Source organism: Trichosurus vulpecula, chromosome 1 (genome assembly GCF_011100635.1).
Source record: "Trichosurus vulpecula isolate mTriVul1 chromosome 1, mTriVul1.pri, whole genome shotgun sequence".
Lineage (NCBI taxonomy): Eukaryota > Metazoa > Chordata > Mammalia > Diprotodontia > Phalangeridae > Trichosurus > Trichosurus vulpecula.
Window position 1 is genome coordinate 382,615,945 of NC_050573.1, and position 12,946 is coordinate 382,628,890.

At 40.4% G+C, this 12,946-nt stretch overlaps 1 protein-coding gene and 1 non-coding gene across 2 annotated transcripts in view; one reads left to right on the plus strand and one right to left on the minus strand.

Moving 5' to 3' along the window:
- Positions 1-965: 965 nt before the first annotated feature.
- Positions 966-1,048, plus strand: LOC118835084. Its single transcript, XR_005009435.1, has one exon.
- Positions 1,049-2,922: 1,874 nt separating this feature from the next.
- Positions 2,923-12,946, minus strand: part of MYO5B (myosin VB) — a 549,419-nt gene continuing 539,395 nt past the window's right edge. The window contains exons 37-39 of the mRNA XM_036756694.1: positions 11,237-11,411; positions 10,564-10,644; positions 2,923-7,331 (exon numbers count right to left, since the gene is read on the minus strand). Coding sequence (XP_036612589.1) covers positions 7,179-7,331; positions 10,564-10,644; positions 11,237-11,411 — 409 coding nt within the window. The 3' untranslated portion in view covers positions 2,923-7,178. The remainder of the gene's footprint in view (positions 7,332-10,563; positions 10,645-11,236; positions 11,412-12,946) is intronic.

Here is a 12,946-nt window from a genome sequence, read left to right on the forward strand (position 1 = left end):
GCGGGGTGCGATTGGCGGGGCCGGCGGCCCGGAGGCGGGGTGCGATTGGCGGGGCCGGCGGCCCGGAGGCGGGGTGCGATTGGCGGGGCCGGCGGCCCGGAGGCGGGGTGCGATTGGCGGGGCCGGCGGCCCGGAGGCGGGGTGCGATTGGCGGGGCCGGCGGCCCGGAGGCGGGGTGCGATTGGCGGGGCCGGCGGCCCGGAGGCGGGGTGCGATTGGCGGGGCCGGCGGCCCGGAGGCGGGGTGCGATTGGCGGGGCCGGCGGCCCGGAGGCGGGGTGCGATTGGCGGGGCCGGCGGCCCGGAGGCGGGGGTGCGATTGGCGGGGCCGGCGGCCCGGAGGCGGGGTGCGATTGGCGGGGCCGGCGGCCCGGAGGCGGGGTGCGATTGGCGGGGCCGGCGGCCCGGAGGCGGGGTGCGATTGGCGGGGCCGGCGGCCCGGAGGCGGGGTGCGATTGGCGGGGCCGGCGGCCCGGAGGCGGGGTGCGATTGGCGGGGCCGGCGGCCCGGAGGCGGGGTGCGATTGGCGGGCCGGCGGCCCGGAGGCGGGGTGCGATTGGCTGAGCCGTCCGCCTTTCTTCTCGGAGCTGGAGGCGAGGGTGACAACTTCCGGGCGCCGGGTTTTTGTCCCCAGACTCGCCCGGGCGGTCCCAAAGATGGAGAGGTTTTGTTAGTGTTTAGGTTGGGGGAGGCGAGTCCGAGCCGCCCCCGCGCGGCCCCCAAGTGAACCCACTATATTTTCCTTATATGATCGGGCTCCCGGACGGGGGAGGCTTTGGTGCTGGGAGCCTGAAATGATTATGGAACGAAGGCAGGGGATGGGAGGCTTGGGGCTCGGACCGGCGCTGAGTGTGGGGGTAGAGCAGGCGGAGGAGGGGCGCCCTCCTGGGCCGTGTCCCCTGGGGAGGGTGGTCTGTGCTTGGGGCGGGGGGGGGAAGGGGAGCAAAAGGTGGCTCTCTAGAGCCCTGGTCGATGATGACGTAGCCACTGCGCAATCTGAGTTCGTAGAACCAGGTGATGGAAAGTGTGCTGAGAGCGGACTGAGACCGGGGGAGCGCCGCTGCGGGGGTGGACTGGGAGGCTGGGCATCCCCTGCCCCCTGGGGCGGGGCTTGCTGCTGGTTGGAAGGATATAACTTTAGTTTGGTTATTTTCTTACCGCTGCTACAGGATCTAGAGGCGGAAGGGACCTTAGGCCGTCCAATCCAACCCCCATTTTTTTTTCAGATGAGTAAACTGAGGCCCAGCGAGATTAAGTGGCTTGCCCAAGGTCACAGAGACAAAGTTTGAACCCAGGGCCCCTGACTGCAAGTCCAGTCCTCTTTCGTCTATAAGGTGGGACTTCTGATAGGGTAGTTACCTCCACAGGTTTTGGAGTTGTTAGGCTTTTTTACTATTATAATTTTTACTATTAGTCATTGAACAAAGTGCGATAGATTAGAGACACAGGATGAGCATTAACCAAGAGTGCCAGGAATGTTAAGCTCCAGGGATACAAATAACAAGTAATTGATCGTCTTTGTCAACTTACACAGGTTTGCTGGGAAGCAGTCTGGAGATGAAGCAGTCAGGAGAGATGGCCAGTGGCAATGGAGAGAGCACTGGGGCCTGGGGTCAGGAAGACTTGAGTTCAAATTCAGTCTCAGATACTAGCTGGGTGACTGGCCAAGTCACTTAATCTCTGTTTGCCTCAATTTCCACATAGATAAAGTGGGGGTAGCAATAGCACCTACCTCTCAAAGTTGTGACCTTCAAATGAGATAATAATAAAGTGCTTAGCATAGTACCTGGCACATATTAAGCACTGTATTTGTCTTAGCTATTATTATTTTGACCCGAAGGTCAAGATACCACAGACTAATTGCAGGATATAGGGATCAGGACACCTTAGAGGTATCCAAACCAACCTCTTCAGACAAGGACACAGGCCCTGAAAGGTTACGACTTCCCAATATTTATACAGTAAGCAGCAGAGATGGGAATATTGGCTAACATTTATATAGCACTTAAGGTTTGCAAAGTGATTTAGCTGATCCTCTCAACCCTGTAAGGAACAGAACCCCGGTGCTGATGCAGAGAGAAAACTACCCGGGAAGAAATTTAGGGTGGGGTTCATGGAACAAAATAATCATCTGAATGGAGAATGGGGTATGTGTGTCAGAGAATGAAGATTGCTCTGGTTTCTAAACCTGTTCAAGTGCAGGGGGGAAAAATGGACTATGTAAATAACTGGGACAGCCTTCAAACTTCATTGGGCTGTTTCTTGTTATAACTCCAGCTTTCCTTTTAATTTCTCTGATTCTTGGTTTCTTCCAAATTCTACAGGTCTGAGGTTGGCAGAGGCTTCAGAAATTTCAGTAGCAGGGAAGTTGGTTTGAGAGATGGAGGTAGCATGAGAAATTCACCTGTAGATGTGCTCATGGTACAGGACTTGAACCTTTAAAGATCATAGATCATATGTTATTATCTGGCCCAGCTTCCTCTAGTTGTATACTCTCTGAAAGGTGAAACAATACACCCAAACATGGTAGTGGGAACACTAATTTCAAGATTACAGTGCTGGATTCAGATCCTGTCCGCTACTTCCTACCTGTGTGACCTTGGGCAAGTCACTTTAACCCCTCTAGACCTCTATTTCTTCATCTGTAAAATGAGGGATTGGATTAGATTCATTAGTAAATCTGTGATCCCAAAAGCTATATTGCTTTCTAAAAAGATCAGATTAACTCAGTTCTACCACTCACATCTGCATGGGGTAGGGGAGAGGATAAGGTTGGAAGTATATATCACTGACCAGGATGTTTGAGCATACAGACTTCAGTCTTCTACCCGCACGTCGTCAGAAGATAGGCTATTTTTTTTTCTTACCAACCAAAATCTGGCTGCAAAGAGTTCTAGATTTCATTTAGATTTGAAGACCCACATTTATTCAAAAGTGTTTATTTCCACAAATTTTTATCCACAGCTGAATATTACAGTGACTATTATAAGTATTTTTCTATAAACAAAAGTGTAGTTTACAGATTTGTTCAAAATGGAAAAATATTCTTTATCAGTAGTATTTCATCTATGCTATCTGATTCACCCCCTGAATATCATTGAAACTCCTTCAGAGAGAGGCTGCTCCTTCTAAACATCATTTGGAGGCAAAAATGTTACATCCAACTGGCCAGGTTTGACGTGCATTTTAAGAAAATGTTTAATTTTATTTCAGATTTGTCCCATTTAAAAGTATTAAAGTTTATATAGTGTAGGAAAAAAGTTTTTCATCCAGTGACCTTTAAAATAAACAAAAACAATATCACCTTATTATTAGTATTGTAAAAAAAAAAAACCAACCCAAAAAACCTCTAGTCTATTTCTTTCTCCTCCCCAACCCAATTCCATGGCATCAGGATGGCAGAGAAGTGAACCAAGAGTGTTTGGGCTGTACATGCAACAACACCTGGCTTAGTTTGATAACACCTGGTGTGGTGAAAGGTTTCTGTGTTTCACATAGCCGTTTAGTAGTACAGGCATTATGTAGTCATTCAATTATGATACCCTTGTTGCAGTAGTATTAGGAATATAAGGGAAAATTTATTGTATTGTTTAATATTAAATGAAAAAGCAAGATTCCCCCCCCCCCTTTTTTAACAAAAGGGTAATTCAGACAATTGATATGTGCTAATTGACCTGGTTGTGGCAGTTAATTGTTTTTCCCTATCTTTTCCCAAACTTCTAAGTGCTTTACAAATAATTTTAAAACTTGGCATTAGAAACTCCAAAGGCGCCATTATTGACATACCCCAAGGAAAGGCGGGAAAAAAAACTATGTACATTTGTATATTGCAACATCCTAGTTGTTTCAAACAACCATGGCAGCCCAGATAGAATGCATATGCCAAGAAAAAGATGTCTTAACAGTGTTAGCAAGGATTAATAAACAGTTAAGGATATGCTAACTAATTTAATATAATAGGATAGTTCTCACATAATTCTTAAAAAGCCCATCAACCTAAAAGTGATGTCTGTAATTTTTTTTCTTCTGTGATTTTAAAACAATTCAGAATGACTCATTGGATAAATCCTAAATCCACCACAATCTTACTTAGAACATTAAAATTCTTCCCACGATAATGCTTATTCCAAGAAAATAGCAATTGAGAAACCAGTTACCTTAATAACAGCTGAAGGCACAGAGTGGGAAAGGTGCTCATCTGAGATATGAACAAATACAGATCTCAACTTGTCATTATATTGCACTATATTCTTAAACCAAAATGCCATTCTGTTTTTCCATGGAATTGGGGATGTTTGTGTGAATAAAGCTGCATTAAATGTGCTTTTTAAAAGCCGGGAGTAAAAATAATTTAACAAATGATTTTTACATTAAAGATATGAAAGAATCTCCTTCCAAGCACAGGCTAAGTGGTAAGTTAAATATTACAGATCTAAACATTAAATAGCCAATTTCTATATATTGCTATACTAATGTTCTATAAAAATCTTATGTTTTTCTTTTTTTAAAAAATATAATACATATAAATTAAATTCTTTACAGCTCCAGCAACATACCATTATCCCTTAGGGAAAAAATTAAGAATGAAGTCTGATTAATTAGAATATTTATGCAGAAAAAAAACCCCTTCAGTAAATTATTTACATTTTATTCTAATGGCTAAGCATTAGATAGTATAAATCCTTAGTTGCTGCTGTGATTAACTAAGGACCCTTGAAAGATGGGTACCTAAACAGTCTGGGGAAGCTGATGGTATAAGATAGTTAAGGACAGTTGGCAGTTGGCACCTTTATAGACACCTTTTTCTTTAGAAAGCGAACATTTTTCCCTGTCTGGTGAGTAGATAGAAAGAGGCTTAAGGGAAGCATGGAAAACTTACGGGATGTCACTTGTACCTTTGAGCTAGAAAGCCCAAAGGCACAGACAGATAAGGTGGGGTCCTGGCTCAGAGGGTTTTTTTGTGTGGGTCTCCAAGTCCCACTGAATATGGAAACATAATCCATGCATAAGAGCATACACTTGGGATGGAGAGGGCGAAAACCAATGTTTGCCATTACGGGCTTGACCAGGTAAATTTGTTGAGTTTTTAGGGAAGTGTCCTGCACTGAATAGAAGGTTGGACTAAGTGATAGCTAAGGTGTCTTCCAACTCTGTCTCTGATGAGCTACTTTCTCTTCTCTTGAAGGGTTAAAGGTAGCCTTTGCATATGGAATAATTTTAAACTAAAGTGCCATAAAATCATTACAAGATACTTTTTACAGTTATTAAGGAGGTAGCCACAGAAGTGACACTTTCATATTAACACTGAAAATGAAACTGGTAGGTGATACTATGGATATTATCAGTGATATGTATCTATGAATGAATTAGAAACAGCTTTAATTCAGCAGAGATAGCCAAAAACAAGTTAGAGTGTTTGTTGTGGAAGTAGAGGTGGTCACGTTAATGAAGGATTAGGTTTGATATGATTGTCATCATAACAAGGTTGGAGTGTTCTGCTGTTCTGAGACCACAGGGATAAGGGTGATGATAGATGTGGGGGCCAGGAAGAAGGAAGGAAGTATATGCTAGGGAGGTGGTAAGGAAAGAGGTATGCATCTGTTTCCAGGTCCTATGGGCCTTTTGTTGTGGGCTTCTGAAAGAAAGTGGAGTTAAGAAGAATGGGGTCATGTAACTGGTAATTTGTGGAATAATTAACTTCCTTGTTAAGCATCAGGAAGAGGGACCACTTCTTTCTGGTTAGCAAACTATGATTTCCTGCAGTGGCAACATCCTTCTTCACACTATCATCTATTAACGGACTTTTGCTTTTTTTTTTTTTAATAAGGAAAATATATGATGAAGATAGTAAACAAAAGTACATAGTATAAGAGGTCATGTAGAATTTTCACAATAGATGCTTCTTAAAAAAATGTCCATTTTTAGTGTTAGAAAAAAAACTTATTTGTAAAGTGACAAAATTTGGGTAAGCATTATTAAATGCTGGGAATTCCATCCCTTTATTTTCTAGCAGGGAGATTTCATATGCCTTTAACACAATAACTTTGAAAAAAATGTTTAACACAAACAGAAATGGATGAACATCAGCTATTTTACTGGAATTTTAGTGGATTTAAAAAAATATCATCTAAGTTGAAAATCAAATCTATATTCATTTTTTTCATATATTTTCAATCACTCTTATAAATCTCCTTTTGAGAAGGAATTTAACTGCCTAGGGGATGCTGAAATGACAATGAAGTACTATTTGTGAGCTCTCCTGTCATGTTAGAGAATAGATAAATGCCATTTTGGGATTACTAGCCTTTCCATTTACATTTTCTTTCATAAATGACAACAGTAATTAGAACTCTTTAACATGAGGAATTATGTACATAAAAATAGTGTCTGGTCTGGATGCATTCACTGTGAACCAGTTTTGGACATGAGAACATCTCTTATATTTACTTAATTTGCTAGTCATCACCTAAGAGCATTGACATGTCATAGCTTTAACTCTTCCTAAACACCAAGACCATGAAGTCATCTTTGGGCATAAAGGGGATTGTACCCTTGTGACATTTTTTGCTCCAAAAAAGCAGAGTTCAAAATACTATTAAGAATGAGGAGGCCAACATTATTGGCACTGCCTCTGTAGTGGGAAAAATGGGCACTCATCCCGGTCACCAGACAACCCACCACAAAACCACAACATCATTTCCCCTGCTTCCTAAAACAGTGGAAAGGGGAACATGTATCAACCCCCAAATGATCAGTATCAGCATTTGTTAGAAGCTCCCTGAAGGCAGTTTAAACGTCCAATTTTTAAGCATTAAATAGCCATGGAATGAAGATTTAAAAGGTGGCCAATGTCTGCTTGACAAGATTGGTACATTGATTATGGCACTGGGGAAGTCACTGCTTAAACTGCTATGGACTGTGCACTTGTGTAGTCTGAAACCAAACTATTAAAAAAAACAACTGTATTTCAAGTATTCTTATTTTGAGCTGTAGAATACAAAAGAAAATAATCACATTGAAGATATGTGCCTGATACTAGACAGTTCAGCACTTTGCACAGGTTCTTAGGCTCTGACTTGGTCCACTTTTACCACACTGAATTTGTCCTTCAATTTATGTCGTTGTTTTCTTTTTGCTTGAACTCACTGGCACTGGAGCCAAGACAGCGAACATCTGTCTTCACACTTCGTTGAGGAATTCCAGGTTGAGAGCCGCAGGGATGTGAATTGAGTCCATGGTCAGGGAAGATGGGTTAAATGGAAACAAGACGGGGAACATGTGCTTGAAGTCTAAGAGCAGCTGCTGAGGGTCATTTCGATCTTGTAGTTGTGCCTGAAGAGAAGGAAACCATTAAGAATTCTGACTGTGCCTTTATTTCAAATGATGTGCTGTACCTTTAAAATGATTAGGTTCATGTATAACTTTTCACATGTCCTGAGAAGAGTCTGGAAGGTAAACTGGAGATCAAGTGATCAGGGACCACATCTATCTCAGAATCAAATGAGATCTAGATAGAAAGAATCTTAAGAATCATCTATTCCAACCTCCTCATCCTATAGAACATGAAACTGAGGTCTAGAGAAAGGGGAAATGACTTTCCCAATGTCCTAATCTCTTAATGTATATGAGAATAAAAATAATTTTTCGGTTTCTATAAAGAACACTCAAGAAATAGGATTCAATTATGGCAAATTTTGAGAGACATAAAGGAATTCTTGATTGGAAATGATAAACTCTTTCCCTGCAGATATTTTAAAATAAGAGAAAAGAACCAATCTAGCATGATTTGAGACTAGATGAGCTCAAAATATCTTTTGATTTGAGGATTCTTTATAGGTCTGTCTCACATGTGGAAATCTTAAGTACAAATAAAAGACACTGCTGTTTGGATTCCCATATACCAAGATGAACTTGGAAAGACAGGGCCAACGTTTAAACTATTCTTAAAGAGTGTAACACTATATTCTCCAAAGATACTCAGTAGGATCATTCTTTTTTTAAAAGTCTGGGGCTATGACTTCATCTTTGTGGGTCACTCCTTGGCATCTCTTTTGTGACTCAGAGAGTTGCCATGGGCACTGAGAGGTGAAGGAACTTGCCTCTGCCCCATAGCTAGAAAGTGTCAGGAGTAGAATTAAATCTACAGCTCTCCTGATGTGAAGGTGTAATAGCAATTTAGATTTGAAGATCTTTCCCACCCATTAATAGGGCACATGACCTGCTTACATCACTGGAAGCCTAAGTCACATGTGGTAGGAGGAGCTTGCTTACAGGAAAAGGAAATTGTCACAGAAAATGCTGAGAGAGAGCAGTTAGAACTGAGGGAGAGAGCAGACCTGTGGTGACTGTGACTGGTTGTTTTGTGGGAAGACCCCAGCAGGGAGCGGATGGTTTGGGATGGCAAGGCTCCATACTGTGATGTTGTGTATTGAATTCTTTGCTGCTGTGATGGATTGGGCTTATTGGTTTTGGGATCTGGTCCTCTGGTGTCTGAATAAATGGTTTACTTCTACCTTATATGTGGAGAGACTCCTATATTTTGCAATATGGAACCACATAGGCATTTTGACAATTATCATCTGTATTGTGATTATTGCCTTGCTAATACACAAGTCCAACACTCTCCCATAAAAAGGTACACTACTACTACTACTAGTTCTATTATTACTAGTACTGTGACAACTACTAGTTCTATTACTAGTACTACTACTCCTAGTTCTATTGTTACTACTACTAGTGGCAATACTATAACTACTACTAGTTCTATTACTAGTACTACTACTATGAGTACTAATAGTTCTATTACTAGTACTACTATGACTATTAGTTCTATTACTACTACCACTACTACTTTTATTACTATTACTACCAGTACTATTACTGATAAAAGATACTGAACTATTTGCTTCATGGCAATATGACAAAAAGATATCTTTGGGATGGATCTTGGCCATACTGCATACAGGAAGCATTATATGCATGTATGCACAATCCCCCTAAAAAGTACATTAAGGGAACACTTTGTAAGGTATTTTTATAATTTGGCAATAGTCAGTTCTTTATTTGAATATGCAAGTACAAATAAAAGGGAAACACTTTGTAAGGTATTTTTATAACTTGGCAATAGTCAGTTCTTTATTTGAATATACAAGTACCAATAAAAGGCACTGCTATTTGAATTCCTACATACCAAGATGAACTTGGAAAACAGGGGCAGCATTTAAACTGTCCTTAATAAGTTATAACACTATGTCTAATAGGATCAGTCTAGGATTCTGCAGCTTAAAAAAGGTATACAAACAACTTGCAGAATGAATGGACTGGAATATCATTGTGTCATTTAAAAACTTGGGAAGACTTCTTTGAACTGCTTCTGTGTAAGAGGAGCAGAACTAGAGGTGACTTGTAACATGTTGTGAATAAATACTCAAGAATAATTTGATGGAGCTAGCATTTTGTAAAAACAAAACAAAACAAAAAATTATACACTTTCTCTCAATTTTGAAACATTTCCTTTTCTCTGACCTGAACATATTGTCAGGTTGTTGTTCTTATACCTACTGATACAGGTATTTTCACAAACCTAGACTTCTCACCACTTCTTTCCAATCCCTTAATAATACCTACAGAAGTTACAAGTTAGTTTCCACATGTACATATGAGGAAGCCATGTTTGTACTCAATATGTTCCCATGTAACCATTAAGTGGAGAAGTTGTCAATGATTTTTGAAAATTTGTGAGAATAACTGATATCTGTGTGTGTGAGTGTGTGTTAAGTGTAGGTCACTTAAACTTTTTGAACTTCAGTTTTTTCATTTGTAAAATTGGGATTTGGGTCTTTGTGAGGCTCAAATGAGATTACTTATGTGAAATGCTTTGCAAACTTTAAGGCTTTTTAGAAATATGAGTTATATAATCTCTTCTGAGCCTCACAACAAGCCTGGAAGGCTATCCATATTTTACAAATGAGAAAACTGAGAGTCAAAGAAGTTAAGTGACTTGGCCATGCTCACACAGCCAGTAAGTATCACTGGAGAGGACTTAAACTGAGGTATTCACCCCCCAGAATTATTTATGTCAGAGTCTTAAAATATTATTTAATAAAATAAATATTTATGTATGTGTGCCTTTATAAACATATATGTTTATATATGTGAAATTAAAAATTTTTCCCATTTCCTTGTTTTTCCCCTTGTACTCTGATATTGTTAGGTGTGGTTATGTAACTTCTTCATATCCCAGTAATAAATGAAGAGGTTTATGTTGATTGTATACCTCTAAAACCTGAGAGAAATAAGACTGTTCAAGTGAATATTGCCCATCTACATTATGATAATTTATGCATGGAAGATACACAATTCATTTCTCTACTCAAGCAAATGGATAGAAAGGTAGAAGTGATTTGAAGGATAACAAGGCCCACAGCATGTGTCATTTAGGATCTTCTGCCTTTAAGCCTGCGTTTCTTAGCACAGACAAGTAAAGTTAAATTATACTTTCAATGCCAGTTACTAGTTCTGGAAATGACCTTTTTATAAAACTGATTAATATTCTCAAACTCACCTGAATTGTTCGTATGAAGGCTACTGTTACTCGCTCCTCAAATTCATTCAAGGGAGTGTAAAGATTGAGGATTTTGACAATCTGTTGCAATAAAAAAATATTGGTCACAAAAGAGGTAACCCTCTGAACCTGTAGAAAACCTCAAAGAATGGACTTCGGTACCCAATACAAATTAAATCTCAAATCCAGACCCAAATTAGGAGTGGACAATAGAGTCTGGGCTAAACCTGTCACCTATCAATAAAATTCTCACACAAAATGCAACCCCAATCTCCCCCAAATGCCATTTATTTTTATGCAAATCAATGTTTTTGGAGGCAAATGTCACTTTTTTTTGCCAAGTAGCCAGAATTTGTTTTCAAAAGCATTTGTATTTTTAACTAAAAGTTTGTAAGTATAGCTATTTGGAGTCCTCTCTGTTTCACTTTTAAAAATTAGAAAAATTCTTTACTTCTTGATCTAGAATGTATTTGCATCATAGTATTGAGTCACCTGCTTTGTAACAGCTCTATCTCCTCCAACCATGGGGCTTTGCTTTGCAATTACTGAGTTTTAAAGGCAAGCATAGCAACCTTTTGAAAACAGGGCTGTTAGCATCCCAACTTTCATCCAAACTAAGGCACGCCAGATGATGGCTCTGCCAGCCTAGAAGCAGCCTATGACAGTCCCATACCTGCTGTGTACTGAGTGACGTGCATAAGGTGCAAATGGCCTCAGCATCTTCAGGAGTTTTCTTTTTTAACTGCAGGAGCTGTGCTGCATGGATCAAAGGTTCCATCGTCTCTGCTGCTCCGCTCTGGTGGAGATTCTTCCCTCGAAGCCACTCCTCAAGCTGGCTTATATTATACCTAGATGTGTAAGTCAAAAATAAATAATGGAGGTGGTACGGTATATAGAGGACTGGGCTTGGAGTCAGGACTACCTGAGTTTAAACCCATCTCTAGACACTTACTAGCTATGTGACCCTGGGCAAGTCAATTTATCTTTTTTTTTTGCCTTGGTTTCCTCAGTAAAATGGAAATAATAATAGTATCCACCTCCCAGCGTTGTTGTGAGGATTAAATGACATGATATTTGTAAAGCACTTAGCATAGCGCCTGGCAAAGAGTAGGTGCTAAATAAATGCTTGCTTTTTCTCTCCTCCCTCTCCCTCTGTCTCTGTCTTCCTTTCTGCCTTCCTTCCCTTTCTCCCTTCTCAATGTCTCAGTACTGTCTTTCCCATTGCTGCAGGAATTTTATTTGGTCAACGGTCTAAGATACAAATTGGATTTTGGTCAGCAAAGGTTCCAGGGCTGAGGTGTCCAGATGTCCACTTCTCTGCTGCTCACTAATGCCAGATTGTTGATGGCACATGTGCACAAACATGGCACTGCTGTCTTTAATGTTGTTTTGCCTGATGCCTTCTTTTCACAAAGCCAATTCATAAACTAAATTGGAGTCCTCTGCCTTTGGCTTGGAGGAGGGAAACCTTAATCATCTCAGCTTGGCACAGTGGAAAGAGCACCGGATTTGGAGTCCGAGTACCTAGATTTAAACTTTGGCTCTGCCACTTAGTCCTATGTGAATTTTAGCCAATGATTCACTTCTCCTTGCCTCAGCTTCTTCTGTAAAATGAATGGGCTAGACTCCCTTCCAGCGCTAAGTCCATTGACACTTCTTTGAACTTTAAAAGTCATATATTAGTTATTAGAGAAAGGGGTATCAGTCTCAGAATATCTGAGACCAAAAAAAGGACATACAATACAACTGAAAGAATGGTTGTTTACATAAAAATAATTGCCCAACTTGTTTTAAGTAGCAGGTATCTATGTACACTTCAGTGTTTGTTCCCAGATAAAAGATTACTTGACAGATGGGGATAGGAGCAAAGAAAAAGCCAGATTATTGGGAACCATTGCCTATTGAAAACCAGGAAAAGAAAGTATCTTTCCAGCTCCAGTTTATGTGTTATCTTCCCCATTTGAATGTAAGTTCCTCGAGGTCTATCTATCTCGCTTCTGTTTGTATCCTTAATACTTTGCACTGTGTCTGGCACACGGTAAGCAATAAGTAATAGTAATCACAGTAATAAAAAATAATAAATGATATATCTGTAAATAAGTATGATAAAAAAGGAATTCTATAATTATTGAATTTACCACCCATCTATAAGTAAATGAAAAAAATGAATATAATTCAGTTTAGGCAAGTCTGGCCCGATTTTATGGAAACCAGTTGGTGCACATTTTAGGAACACATCTATCATTTACAATGATGCATACTTCTGAACTGGCCATTCTAGAACTGAAATCATTAATAGAGCAGTACGTGTGTAAAGGAAGGTCTCATGAGCTCTAAACCATTGTACAGCAAGTTCTTTTCTCATCTGAAGACTCTTTAAATC